The sequence below is a fragment of the Lactuca sativa genome, chromosome 1, assembly GCF_002870075.4.
Source record: "Lactuca sativa cultivar Salinas chromosome 1, Lsat_Salinas_v11, whole genome shotgun sequence".
In the NCBI taxonomy this organism is placed as follows: Eukaryota; Viridiplantae; Streptophyta; class Magnoliopsida; order Asterales; family Asteraceae; genus Lactuca; species Lactuca sativa.
In genome coordinates, this window is record NC_056623.2 from 40,482,656 (window position 1) to 40,496,514 (window position 13,859).

General features: G+C 33.3%; 2 protein-coding genes across 8 annotated transcripts; one reads left to right on the forward strand and one right to left on the reverse strand.

Annotated features, from left to right (window-relative positions):
• Positions 1–7,048: 7,048 nt before the first annotated feature.
• On the forward strand, positions 7,049–10,017 carry LOC111909793 (formamidopyrimidine-DNA glycosylase). Of its 7 annotated transcripts, XM_023905586.3 has the most exons (11): positions 7,064–7,399; positions 7,728–7,779; positions 7,993–8,050; positions 8,162–8,230; positions 8,335–8,460; positions 8,542–8,592; positions 8,671–8,748; positions 8,818–8,917; positions 8,988–9,080; positions 9,177–9,211; positions 9,302–10,017. In XM_023905586.3, the coding sequence occupies exons 1-11, from the start codon at positions 7,171–7,173 to the stop codon at positions 9,782–9,784; spliced, it is 1,374 nt and encodes a 457-aa protein (XP_023761354.1). In that variant the 5' UTR covers positions 7,064–7,170; the 3' UTR covers positions 9,785–10,017. The 7 variants fall into 7 exon arrangements, 5 of the variants coding, with proteins under 5 accessions (XP_042756157.1, XP_023761344.1, XP_023761354.1 ...); XR_006189265.2 differs by lacking the exon at positions 9,302–10,017 and having other exon boundaries at positions 7,049–7,399; positions 8,978–9,080; XM_042900219.2 differs by lacking the exon at positions 8,988–9,080 and having other exon boundaries at positions 7,065–7,399.
• On the reverse strand, positions 9,813–13,145 carry LOC111909816 (uncharacterized). Its single transcript, XM_023905590.3, has 11 exons — positions 12,793–13,145; positions 12,273–12,348; positions 12,082–12,176; positions 11,865–11,958; positions 11,673–11,749; positions 11,436–11,563; positions 11,222–11,293; positions 11,036–11,106; positions 10,839–10,914; positions 10,585–10,728; positions 9,813–10,496 (listed from the first exon to the last, which is right to left on the reverse strand). Exons 1-11 carry the CDS (start codon positions 13,069–13,071, stop codon positions 10,457–10,459), a joined length of 1,152 nt encoding a protein of 383 aa, XP_023761358.1. The 5' UTR covers positions 13,072–13,145; the 3' UTR covers positions 9,813–10,456.
• Between the last annotated feature and the right edge of the window lie 714 nt (positions 13,146–13,859).

Below are 13,859 nucleotides of genomic sequence, written 5' to 3' on the forward strand. Positions count from 1 at the left end.
TATAGCCTCATTAAGGACTTAACGGACTTAGAATGCTAGATCTAGCATTGGTATGGAGTCCTAGTGGATAAAGTTGGAAACTTTATTCATTAAGTCATTGTGGAAGAGTAGATCTGGAAATATGTGTTAGATAATTATGGGACCACTTTATATATATATATATATATATATATATATATATATATATATATATATATATATATATATATATATATAATGTTATCATTACATCCAATTATTATGGTAAGAATATAAATTGTTGATAGACTAATTTATAAAATATTACTTACCTTATGGGTTGAGTTCCCGATTTGACTCAGGATCCTCAAGATCCCTTCCATCTCTCACATTAGGGTATATCTTCATCTCTCTCTATATATATATATATATATATATATATATATATATATATATATATATATATATATATATATATATATATATAAGGAGCATATCAGTATATATGAAAATACACTAAGAAATTCGTGGGTCTCTATGCTAGGGGATTTTAGAGTGAGTCTTGAGATCAACTGGAAAACCCAATCCTAGTCTTTAGATCCGAAAATCTCAATAGAACAAGGTATGTAATCGTTCTTTCATGTTGAAGTTTTCTTTTAATCAAATTCGATATTAAATATCCAAAGTTTATGTTTCCACGTTTATGTTTTAGATATCAAAATAACTAACAATGGGTATCATAGCCTACTCGAATATGATATCAGAAATCTTTTCTTAAGTTTAAAATAGTTTTTTTGAAAACTTTGAGATCTCTAAATTTCTTGAACTACAACATACCTGTTGAATCAAGAATGAAAACCAACTTGTTTAAAATTTCCATAGTTTTATTATTATTATTATTATTATTATTATTATTATTATTATTATTATTGTTGTTGTTGTTGTTGTTGTTGTGAACACACTGAAACTGTTCTTCAAAAGAATCTAAATTAGAGCTTCAAATGTTTTATTATTTCATAATTAAAAGTGTCTTCCTTCAATGTTATTTTAATGGAAGCATTGTACGAAGCAAGATTGTGTGTATATATGTTTTAAACTTTCAACCATGCATTTGTAATTATGTTCTTTATTTACAATATTTGAAGAAATAGAATAATTGGCTTTTAAATTATTCTATTTCTTCAAAGCCAATTATTCTATTTCTTCAAACATTGTAAATAAAAGAACACAATTACAACTCACTCCCAAAAGTCAACTTGTAGGAGGAGGGGACACCTAGACTTATAAGCCACCAACTTATAGTACTTTCGGCCGATGTGGGATCATAACACTAGATACTCACGCACTCGTTAAAATAAATAAATAAATGACTACAACCCTTGTGTGTTTATATTATAGCAACTTTTGTTTTGAGTTGTACCTTTATATGCAACTTACTGCTATCATGTGTCTATAATGTAATTATGATAATGTGTATGCAATTTAAGTAAATAGCCGATTTTTGATTTAATAAGCATAGTTAATGATATATGAGATTATTATTATTATTATTATTATTATTATTATTATTATTATTATTATTATTTGAGTTAGTCAATAAATTCAGTTATAACATTATTCATTTATTTATTTTGCAAAATTTATTTACACATGTAGGTTGATATTCGGCCGAATAAACACATATATGATAATAAAACACATGATATGTTTATGTTACATGTTATTAATAAGTCAATCCAAATAAAGGGCTTATTGATTGACATAATTTATTGTCAATTCTTATTATCAAAATTTATAGTTTATGTGTTTATTAATGTGTAACCCAAAGGTAGACTGATATTTGGTCAAATAAACATATATGTGGTGATAAACATGTGGCAATTTTTTTTGGTTACATGTAATTAATAAGTCAATCCAAAGAGGGCTTGTTAATTGACATGATTTATTGTCAATTTTATCACCAAAACAAGAACATCTCTTGCAAGTTAGTATTAATGTCGAAAGACTTGATATTATTGTTGTGTTGATACCTTGTAAAGATGTAATAAATTGAACTTATTGATTACGGTTTATGGATTAATGAGCATAAAAATAGATTTTCTTATGTTGTCAAAAAAATTTTGAATTATGGTATTATATCTGCTAACATTGATCACAATTATGATTCATGTACTCAATCAGGTTAACTTTAAGGAATGGAATAAGGACATTATGTTAGTTCTCAATTATATGGATATTGACCTTGCATTTTGGATAAAGCAACATTATTTGAGGATGTTGAGTTTGAGGGAGGAGCAAGGTTAAAAACATTGTCCTTAAGGAGGAATCAATCTTGATTTCTATTATTGCTTTCGATGGTATGCATACAATTTTATTCAATCTCCTATTATGAATACACAAACTCAACAACCTCAACTTTGGATATCCTATGCGTGGTACCACATTTTTCATCAATTTATTATCTTTTTTGGTTTTGAGGTAAAACAATAGATGATTTTATATATCACAAATTAAGTGAGAGTAAATTTATATTTCTGGTTTTGGACAGATATCTACGCAATCCAAGTTTGGATCATAAGAAAGCAGCCAAATGGATTTTGAGATATTTATATATAACAAAAGGCTATAAGCTCAACTATAGGAAATAAGATGTTTTGAAGATCAATTTTATTAAGAATCTGATTATATTAGATGCCAAAATGGTTACCGGTCCATATCGGGATACTTTTACATTTTAGCATGATGAGCTATTTCATGAAATAGACTTCGGCAGCTTCTTCCATAATGGCAACATAATTTGTAGCATGAAATATGGTTGTAGAAATTTGTCACGAGACTACACATTATCGGTATTGAAAGACCATTAAAGTTGTGATAATAAGTCAGAAATGTTATATTCCAACAACAAAAGTTCTATTAAGTCAAAGCATATTGACATCAAGTTCCCTTCTGTTAACACAATAGTGAAAAATGGAAATATATATAGCACATATGAACAAACTGCATGAAAGCGGATCCGCTCATAAAAGAATTACCTCCTTAGGTCTTTCATGAGTATACTACACACGTCAGTGTGATATTTGGTTTTAGTGAGAGTTTTATGGTGCTTTACGTTTTGTTTAAGAACAATTATATTTTTATGTACATAACTAAGAATTCGGTTAACTTCATTATTAGTTGCACTTACTTGAAGTTTAATCTCACTTCAGTCTAAAGAGAAACTCGTTGGAAACCTATTTAGACTTTTAAAACCACACATCATGTTTAATCCATGTCGTTAGTTATATATTTATATGTGACAATTGATGGGTTTAGTTACGTAAATTGTAATGAAGACCGCTTTGATATTATATTATTATGATTAATGGACGAAATTGTTTAAGGGTACCAATATTATGATGACATTCATTAAAGTGCTTATATGGTTATACGTAGATTTATATATTTGTGGTCCAGTAGGGGATTGTTAGATAATTATGGGACCACTTCATATATATGTAATGTTATCATTAAATCCAGTTATTGTGGTAAGAATATAAATTGTTGATGGACCGATTTATAAAATATTACTTACCTTAGGGGTTGAGTTCCCGGTTTGACTCGAGATCCCTTTCATCTCTCACGTTAGGGTATATCTCCATCTATATATACATGTGATGAGGAGTAGATCAAGATATACAAAAATACACTAAGAAATTTGTGGGTCTCTATGCTAGGGGATTTTAGAGAGAGTCTTGAGATCAACTGGGAAACTCAACCCTAGTCTTCAAATCCAAAAATCTCAATAAAACAAAGTATGAAATAGTTCTTTCATGTTTAAGCTTTCTTTTAATCAGATTCAAGATTAAAAACCAAAAGTTTATGTTTCCACGTTTATCTTTTGGATATAAAAATAACCAACAATGTGAACTTTGATCTGAAAGGATTAAGCTCTTAATGACGAAGTTTAGCCACGACGTGACGAAGTTTAGAATCATGATTGTCTTGTCCTGGAATTGCCACGACGTGGCTAAGGAGGGCCCACGATGTGGCAATGTCCTGCATGTTGACCATTTGACTTTGGATTCCCACGACGTGACCAAGGAGGGCCCACGACATCGTATTGACTTTGACTAAGTTGACTTTTTTGACCAGTTTGATTTAGGGTCAAACTTGAAGGTTTTATAGTGTTGATTAAGGTTCAATCATGTTTTGGTGCTAGTAGGTTCGTGGGAGAAATCAGTGCAAAAAGGGAGCATGCCGCAGTGTTTCTAGGTTCTCCGATTCAGGTGAGTTTTCCTCATTGTACCCGTGGGTCGAACGCACCAATACAGACCCACTAGATTAAGTTATGTATCCTTGTGTATCAGATGTTGTTGTGCTGTAGTGATCTGTTTTATATATATATATATATATATATATATATATATATATATATATATATATATATATATATAGAGAGAGAGAGAGAGAGAGAGGGCCAGGTTCTTTTGAGAACCAAAAGATTTGTGAGAACTTACGAACTTATAATCAACTATCATTTTTCAACACCAAAAACATCAATCTTCTCCAAATTATGCGTCTAAGCCATATCTAGGCCTGCTGATGAGCAGAATCAACAGTCATATGGATTGCTGATTGTGCATACATGCAAATTTCAAAAATAAATTAAAAAAAAATATCAAATCTTTTTTTAGCTTAGATATGGCTTAAACGCACCATTTGGAGAAGATTGGTGTTTTTGGTATTGAAAAAATGATGAGTTGATTATGAGTTCGCAAGTTCACACGTTTTTTTAGTTCTCACAATAACCATACTAGGATATATATATATATATATATATATATATATATATATATATATATATATATATATAATATCCTAGTATGGTAGGATGTAGGAGTAGCGGTATGCTGGTTAGAGTACCAGTAGACTGGTTATCGTCTAGTGGAGTGTCCTTGGGGTTGTATGTAGTCATATAGAATAGCCTGAGAACTCTTGATCTAGGCTTTGTTACATGTTCTTTGTTTGGTTGTGGCTTTAGAGTAGGATCATCTGTTCGGGTGTCCATCTCACATCTGGTTACATATGGTTATGCATTCCTCAAAGATTCGACAGTAGTGGAGTAGTGTGTCGTAAGGGTCCTGGTAGGTAGTAGCGAATTATTCAACATGTAGATTTATAGTTGCTTGTGCTAATGTGTCTACTTGATTTTTTGTTTGTTTATATGTCGACCTATGGTAGTGTGTTAGGTTGAGGCGGTCCTGTTTTGTGATGTAGGCAAAGATATCAGGTGCGGGCCAGTTGTAAGTCATAGGCATGGAGACTCGGGAGGAGCGGTTGGGTTAAGGCAACAGGCCAACATACCCGGGGTAATCTAGTCCGATGAATGTAGACCCAATATGCATGCTTGTATGTTTTGTTGTGTGGGGTATTTTGGAGGGAACTCACTAAGCTTCGTGCTTACCCAATTGTTATTGTTTTTGAGGTACCATTGATTGTCGTGGGAAGACGAAGGCATGACTGTGCACATTCATCAACAGTAATGAAGATTTCACGTTTACTATATTACTTTGATTTTAAACAATGTACTTTGGAACAAATGGTTTTCTTAACTTGGATTCTGAATATGAGAAATCTACCTTAATTAAAAATGAAAATTTTTGATATGAAAATGGGACGTTACAATTGTTATCAAACCTAAGGAGAAAGGAGGTCTTGGAGTGGGTTGTCTTGATTCCGCTAACCTTGATTTAATGACGGTGGAGGTTAAAGAATGGGTATGGTTCTTTTTGGGTCTTGTGCATCAAATCTTTTCACAATCTCAATCTCATGGATGGAAAGTCGTTAACGATGAATTCTATCAAAGGTGTTCGGTTTAAAATCCAACAAGTTGGTGCAAAATTGGAAGAGAGAGGTGTTTGTTGAATAACCTCATCAAGAGGAAGGTGGGTAATGGTGATAATTTTTTTTTTTTTGAAAAGGTTTATGGTGCAGTGTTTTACCTCTTAAAGAGATTTTCCCAAATCACTATGCTCTTGAATCTAGAAAAGATTGCTTAATTCTCGATAGGAGGCAAATCAGTGATGTTGGGGTGGATTTTGATTCGATGTGGAGGTGGGATTGGTCTAGACAATTTAGACGTGGCAAGGAAAGCTCTCAACTATCAGCTTTGGCTAATTTGCTAAAGGATGTTCATTTCTCTAATGGTTACGATACTTGGATCTGGATAGGAGACTCAAAGGGGCTTTTTCGGTAAAAGATGTGCGTGAGTTCATTAGTAGATCGAGTAGGGTGACGGTCTCTTGATTTCATTGGGTGAAGTGGATTCCTCTTAAGATTAATTCATTTGTTCGACGCCTATTTCAAAACAGAATTCCAGTTTTTCGGAACTTGGCTTCGAGAGGGATTAATATCTCTTCTAGTTTATGCCTGTTATGCGAGTCCATGGGTAAAAGTGTTGATCACATTTTCTTTTCCCGTAGGTTTTCTAGTAAATTATGGCACTAGCTTGTGAAGTGGTCTTCGGTTTTCATTACTCCTTCTTTTTGTTCAGACTCAAAAGATATGATCAATTGTGTGAATAGGGGGAGAAATCTTCACAATTTTGTTTTGTCTCTTGCCTACATCATTCTTTGGTTTATTTGGAAGGCACATAATGGAGTTGTTTTGAGAAATGAATGACGAGCGGTCATGGTCATTGCGGATGACATTTATGTGAACACCTTTAATTGGATAAAACTTAGGTCCAAATTTTATAATTTAAATTGGTCTGTTTGGTCTATGTCTCCTAATTCAAACTTACGTTTTACTCACGATACGATTACACGATGAGAAATAATATTTATCTCAAATTTTAAGATGTATTCGTGTCGTGTATTCATGTTGTGTCGTGTTTCTCACAAATTCGTATATTCGTGTCAGGAATTGTCAGGTCTACGTCTTCCTAAAGTTGTCTTCTTTTTTGCTAATATATTTATCTTTAAAAAATTGCTTTTAGGAGCGGAGCTAATTGTTGTTATTGGGCTAGTCTGTGGTCGGTTAGGGCCTGCTACGGCGGTATGGGCCGATTCAGTCCACACTTGTAAATAGATACTGACGACTGATGAGTGATGTCGTCGTGGTATCTTCTGATTGAAATGGAGCCGTTGTGTGTGCATAACGTGTGCATCTGATTACGTCTCCTGCTTCTCGCAAACCCCTGCGGCAAAAGAGCGCGAAACTCCACTAACGATGCCGGAGCTTCCAGAGGTGGAAGCTGCTCGAAGAGCCATTGAAGAAAACTGTCTCGGAAAGAAGATTAAACGGTCGGTTGTTGCCGATGATGCCAAAGTCATCGACGGCATTTCACCTTCTGACTTTGAAGCCTCTCTCACCGGAAAGACAATCGTCGCCGCACACCGTAAAGGGAAGAATATGTGGATCCAGCTCGATTCTCCTCCTTTTCCGTCCTTCCAATTTGGTAAGTATATTTCATCTACCTAATTTACGAACCCTAGAAATGATAACTAATTTTTTGTTTCATTTCTTAACATTTAACTGATACTATCATAAGAGCATTGGTTTCTTTGTTGATAACGAAGATTCATATTAACAAATTGTAAGCACTCAGTGAGCCGCCGGTGTGAATTGACGGCTGTCAATACAAAAAATATTACCGATTTCCGGCATTATGCTCTTATACACTAATACACAATGCATATCTATCAGACATGATAAGCACCATTAGAGTGTTTAATGCTTACATTTTTGTTGTTCTACAATTCATATTCATCGGTATTGTGTTTCAGGAATGGCTGGTGCCATATATATCAAAGGTGTTGCTGTTACAAAGTATAAAAGGTAAGCAAAATCTTTTTTTTAGAAACTAGCAGTTCTTAAAGACTTAAAAGATTCTCTGAACAAAAACATGTAAATGATATGATGTTTTGGAACAATTACAATCTCTACTAAATACAAATCAGCAAAATAACTTTTTGCTAGATGACTGAGATTTTGTTCCAAGTATAATGCTTGACGCCATTGTTGATACCTAATTTGGTTTATTGTCTACAGGTCTGCAGTCAATGAAGATGATGAATGGCCTTCAAAATATTCCAAGTTATTTATAGAAGTAAAGATCCAGTACTACCTCTTTATATGAACATGTTACATTACATGCATATTTAATTCATGATGTTGATCTTTGCTCCTCTTCTACTCTTGTTTTAATTTATAAAACCAGCTAGATGATGGTTTGGAGCTATCTTTCACTGACAAGAGGAGATTTGCAAAAGTCCGCTTACTTCAAAATGTATGGCGATACTAGTCACACAACACATTCTATGCTTCTTTTTTACTTTTATGAATTATGGGAGAGATTATCAAACATGGTTGTGATGATATTTTACATAACAGCCTGCTTCTGCACCCCCAATATCTGAACTTGGTCCCGATGCACTATTGGAGCCAATGACAGAAGAGGAGCTCTTTAAATCACTAAGCAAGAAGAAGATTGGCATCAAGGCTCTCATACTTGATCAGGTTGATAGTTGTCATCAATTAAATCATGTATTTCTTGTATTCATGTATTCACTGATTGAAGCTATGTATGCATAATGGCAGAGCTTTATCTCGGGTGTTGGTAATTGGATTGCAGATGAAGTGCTATACCAGGTTTCACTATTTGCTCTTTACAATCTGTATATTGAGCAAAATATATACTGTTTTCATGATAATCGGTTTATTTTTCAGGCGAGAATCCATCCACTACAGAGTGCTGCCACCATTTCAAAAGAACAGTGTGGAGCATTGCACAAATTCCTCAAAGAGGTGTGTAAACATGAGTTTTCACTTTATATCAAATGTGTGAACCGATCTTGGAGAATAATACTTGTGTAGGTTATTCGGCATTCGGTCAAAGTCAATGCCGATAGCAGTCGTTTTCCTGTTGATTGGTTGTTTCATTCTAGATGGGGCAAAAAACCTGGGAATCTAAATGGTATGATGGTTTTTTCATTAATGTAACAATTTTTGACAAAAACTTGTTATACATATACAGGTGATTGAAGTAGCTGTTGAAGTTGGGGCTGATAGTAGTCAGTTTCCTAGTAACTGGATTTTCCATAACCGAGAAAAGAAGCCTGAGAAGGCTTTTGTTGATGGTTTGGCCATTGGCTGTTTTACTGTTTTTATTTATTTATTTATTTATTGCCTGTTGCCATACTGAAAGCTTATATGTTTTACATAATTTATGGCAGGAAAGAAGATTGAGTTTATTAATGCTGGAGGCAGGGTATGTTTTTATAGTTTTGGTGTTTTATTTAATGTTGTTATGGTTGAGTTTTTTAGGAGGATATGTTTGGGTTTTTTTTTTGTGTGTTAGACTAGTGCATATGTACCTGAGTTGCAAAAGCTAAGTGGAGAGCAAGCAGGTAAAGAAGTGGTTCAAGGAAAGAAGAAGTCTAGTAAAAAGAGCAGAGATGAAAGTGAGGATGAAGAAAATGTGAAGAATGTGAAAGGGAAAGGTGGGAAGAAAAGAAGTGAAAGTGGAGGTAAGAAGAAGACTCCTGTGAAACGCAAGTCCAACAGTAGTGATAATGATGATGATGATGATGGGGAGGAGGAGAAGGAGAAAGATGAAGTGGAGGAAACAAATGATGATAAACGTGCTAAGGAAAAGAAGCAAAAGGGGAGAAAGGCTGGAAATAAGAAACCTCCTGCAAAGAAAAAGTCACCAGAGAGTGGAGATGATAGTGGTGATGAGTTTGAGGAGGAAGAAGAAGAGAAAAAGGTTCAAGTGAAGGGAAAAAAGGGGGTAGCTAAGAAAGTGCCGACAGGTAGGCAGGCCAAGAAGAGGGTAAAATAGTCTTTTGACTGACAGCTTGGGTTTCTAGTTTTTGAAGAACCTGTGTTTTTGTAACCATTGTTTTTTGCAGCCAACTAACCACTTGTAACCTTCTTTTGTGTATCTCTGGCTGTTTGTTGAAAGAGGTTGTTGCTGTACTAATCTCTGATTTGGATATGTAGGTAGAAATGCATCTCTTTCATCGTTGTTTAAACTCGAATGGAATTTGAAATTATGAACTGAGTTTAGCAAAACCCAAATAGTTCAAAAAACTTAAAATGCACTGGGGCTGTTTAAAATTTTAATGTATTGATGGAAAGAAAACGAAAAAGAATGGTATTTTGGTATGTTTCAGAAAAAAAAAAAATTTCCTTAGTTTCAAAAGATTTTTTAAAATTCTTCATATAATGAAAGGATTGATGTTTAAGAGATTTTTAGGAATCTTATATCGTATATCGATTATTAACTTGATTAATCATTCAAGGGGTTTCTAGTTTCATTGCATTCTGACTAGTTGTATTGTCATATAAGTTTCGAGACACTTGTCTGCTTTGCAATCAGACATTACATTATATGACAAAATGTATATACAACACAGATGAGTGTTTCCATGGCAGTGAAAGAAGGTTTATAATTACATATATTGAGTAACTATGAGGTGTGAATGATGGTAAACTTACAACGGTATCATAATCAAAGGAAGTATCTCAGAGCATCAATCACTTTCTCAGGCCTGAAACAAAGTAAATAAATTGTGAGATGTGAATTAGAATTATTATTAATTTATTATTATGAGTTTATGATGAAACAGAACAAGGTACCAGTCTTCTTGAGGCATATGACCAGCCCCTTCTATTAACTTCACAGTCACTGCAGATGGGTTTCCTTTTTGAAACTCCTCTGCAATTGACTGAGGAAGATACTTGTCCGATATCCCCCATGCAACTAATATTGGTGTATCCCACCTGACACCACGCCACAACACGTATCCAAATTTTATTAATTTCAAAATACATGATTCTAATATCCATTTTCAAATTAAAAATAACCATAATTTTGTAAAAAACATTTATACCTCCCGGATGCAAACCCATCAGCTATTTGGCCTGAAGTCCCTTTAAAGTTTGCTCTTTTAGTAGCTTCAAGCAAAGCTATATATTTCAAATACACATACTCAGTCTCGCATCTTCATTTTGACTCAATACAGAAACAATGATATACTTTTAGTCATTGGATTAATGAAAGAACATAGAGAAGAGAAATTTTACAAACCAAATCCAGGTCCACTGCTTTTCAGATATGGCAGTCGATAAACATCAGCCTTTTCCACCTTCAGGACATAGCTGTTGTCATTACATCAGTATTCATAAGAACACAGCATTTAGGAAATAGTGATCAAAGTATTATGGGAGATGTAAATCATATTCACAGTAAATTAATGCACAATTCGATACGTACGCGCTACCTGCTTCAATAAAGCGCTCAGCCATTATAGCATTTTGGCAAGTGAATTCACCAAGCAGTGGAATTCTGTTAATAAAGGAGGAGAGATCATAAACAAATTAATTTCTTTTATATTATTTACAGGGAATAAATGACATTAAAAATGTGAATCTCATGCTTGTTATATTTATGGTAACAAAAAATCAAATATTTGTTGAAGGATTTGAACCTGAGCTGTTGAAATAGCCCTGGGACAGGAGATGAAGCTGTCAAAGGAGTGTTCATTATTACAAGTTTGGATATTCTGCTTGGATTTTTTAAAGCCCAAGTTAATCCATAAGAACCTACAAGAAATCCCTACAATAAAAATCAACAAACCTTAGATATATGATTTTCATATAAACTAATACACACATAAGGAGTCTAATTATTATACAAATAAATAAAATTGGGAATTAGGTCAAACCTGAACCACTAGCGAGAAAGGAGATTTGACCTCCAAGACATCAAGCAATTTATCCAGTTGTTCATGGTACTCTTTTTCTGTCGACAGTAACTTTGGTTAGATTGTTTTAGGGAACTTAACTTTATATAGCCTGACAAAAAATTGAGTAAATATAAGTTCATATATTCATTTTCCACCATTGATATTACAAACCAGTGTAGTCAAAGCCATATCCTGGTTGTGGCTTGTCACTGAAACCAAATCCTATCCAATCAGGCGCGAAACAGTGGAACCCAGCCTCTGCCAACTAAGCATAAGTATGAAGAAGATTAAAAATAACTAAAAAACAGGTTTATGCAATTCATATTACTCATTGATTCAGGAATTATGTTCAAAACATGATTCATGTAGAAAAATGATGATAAAAAACCTGAGACATCACAACTCGATAGCTGTAAGACTGTGTTGGAGCACCATGGAGGAAAACAACAGTTCCACGTGGACCAAGCCTGGCATCAGATGATCCTGCAAGGTCCAAAATTGAAATTCCATGAAAAGTAAGAGCTAACAGATGTTAGTTTTTGAGTGTGTGTGTGTGTGTGTTTGTTGAAGTTTTTGTACCTGTTTCTCTGACAAACCATCTAAAGCCTCCAGATTTGATGTAAGAACCATATTCCCTTCCCTTATCTTCTATTCTCTATGCATTCAAATCACAGATGTTTAACAGAATTTGCAGCATTGTTGACGAAAAACTTCAATTGTAACATATCAATTGTGAATGGAAGCAACTCAATACTAATTATGTTGATTGAATTAACCACTAACATTTGTTACAAATCATCTGGGCTTTTGCGATTGCACTGGAGTATACTTGTATATTCTTCCAAGGATTTCTTTAAATCCTCAATAAAAACAATATCCTAATCTAGTTTATATGCAACGTCAGAGTAAGATGATTTGATAACTCAATCCCATTATTTACTTAAAATTGACCTAAACTCGCAATGTAAAGAGCATTTACTCAACAACAACAACTAAAAAGTAATTCAATCAACCCTAAAATAGTAAGAATTGAAGTCTGATTTCCGAATAATTGAAAGAACATATGTGGAAATAAACGTAAGTAATTGGAAACACTTACGTAGAGCATCTGACCGACGTTGCCGTCCTCGGCCGGATTCTCAGGAAGTTGAATTGCGCTTCGGCTTGACGGATTATCAGTGACGAAACCAAAAGGATTAAACGACGGATTTTCATCGTCCTTTTCTGAAGCTTTTACGACAAATGTTCGTCTGAGTGATAGTCCTTTCCTAGTGTTTCTTATGCTTGTTGCGGAGGCGGAGAGGGTGTGATTGTTGACCGTGGATGAAGCGTATGAGGTCGGAAGTTTGAGCGGAGGAGAGGGGAGAGAGAAAGCCATAACCACCCGATACCACCAGCTGATACTTTTAGCAGCTTCTGCTTCTGTGAAGCTAACTGATCACGCGCGCCTACGTACATACTTCGTAGAATTTCAATTTCTTTTAAAATCTTTAAATCCATTCTAAAACAAATTTCGGTATATTTTTATTATATTAGAGTTCTCATTTATCAATCAAATATTAAACAACTTGATAATCAGGATATAAAAAAACATTATTAATGCATAAATTACAACTAACTGCATAAATGAATCCAAGTAACAACATACAACTTTGTCGTATAAATTATTGAGCGATTTTTTTTAAAAAAAATTAATGATGTTTTGTGAGACTCTAAAAAAAACATTTCATAATACAATAACTTATATTTTAATCATGATAATGATTATATCCCAAAACAGTTATATCGTATTATATATAGTTGACTGCTCTATATAATCCGATATATCTATTTTAGAATATAATCACTAATATAATTAAAATATAGGTCCTGTTACAAAACATTTTTTTTTAAACTATCACAAAAAATACATTGATTTTATGAACATTACCACAAACTAAACCATTAATTTATGAAGTTATTCATATATTGGGAATTAATTACTTTATATTTGTGAAAACAAATTCTGTAAAATAATTATCTATATTATACAAGCATTTTTTTCAAAAGAAATTGATTTTGTAATAAAACTATAGATAAAAAAATTATCATAAAATATACTTTTTTCATAAGACTTATTGTACAAATCATTAACTAATTTATGATAATTTTTTTTTTAAAAAAAAA

What these genes read in the sequence shown, in the direction of transcription:
- LOC111909793 (XM_023905586.3), top strand. Translation starts at nt 7,171, where the DNA reads ATGCCGGAGCTTCCAGAGGTGGAAGCTGCTCGAAGAGCCATTGAAGAA. An exon ending in AAGTCCGCTTACTTCAAAAT is followed by an intron (nt 8,231 to 8,334) that starts GTATGGCGATAC and finishes TTTACATAACAG; the next exon opens with CCTGCTTCTGCACCCCCAAT. An exon ending in TGCACAAATTCCTCAAAGAG is followed by an intron (nt 8,749 to 8,817) that starts GTGTGTAAACAT and finishes ATACTTGTGTAG; the next exon opens with GTTATTCGGCATTCGGTCAA.
- LOC111909816 (XM_023905590.3), bottom strand. Translation starts at nt 13,071, where the DNA reads ATGGCTTTCTCTCTCCCCTCTCCTCCGCTCAAACTTCCGACCTCATAC. An exon ending in ATATGGCTTTGACTACACTG is followed by an intron (nt 11,750 to 11,864) that starts GTTTGTAATATC and finishes TACTGTCGACAG; the next exon opens with AAAAAGAGTACCATGAACAA. An exon ending in CTTTCTCGCTAGTGGTTCAG is followed by an intron (nt 11,564 to 11,672) that starts GTTTGACCTAAT and finishes TTTTTATTGTAG; the next exon opens with GGATTTCTTGTAGGTTCTTA.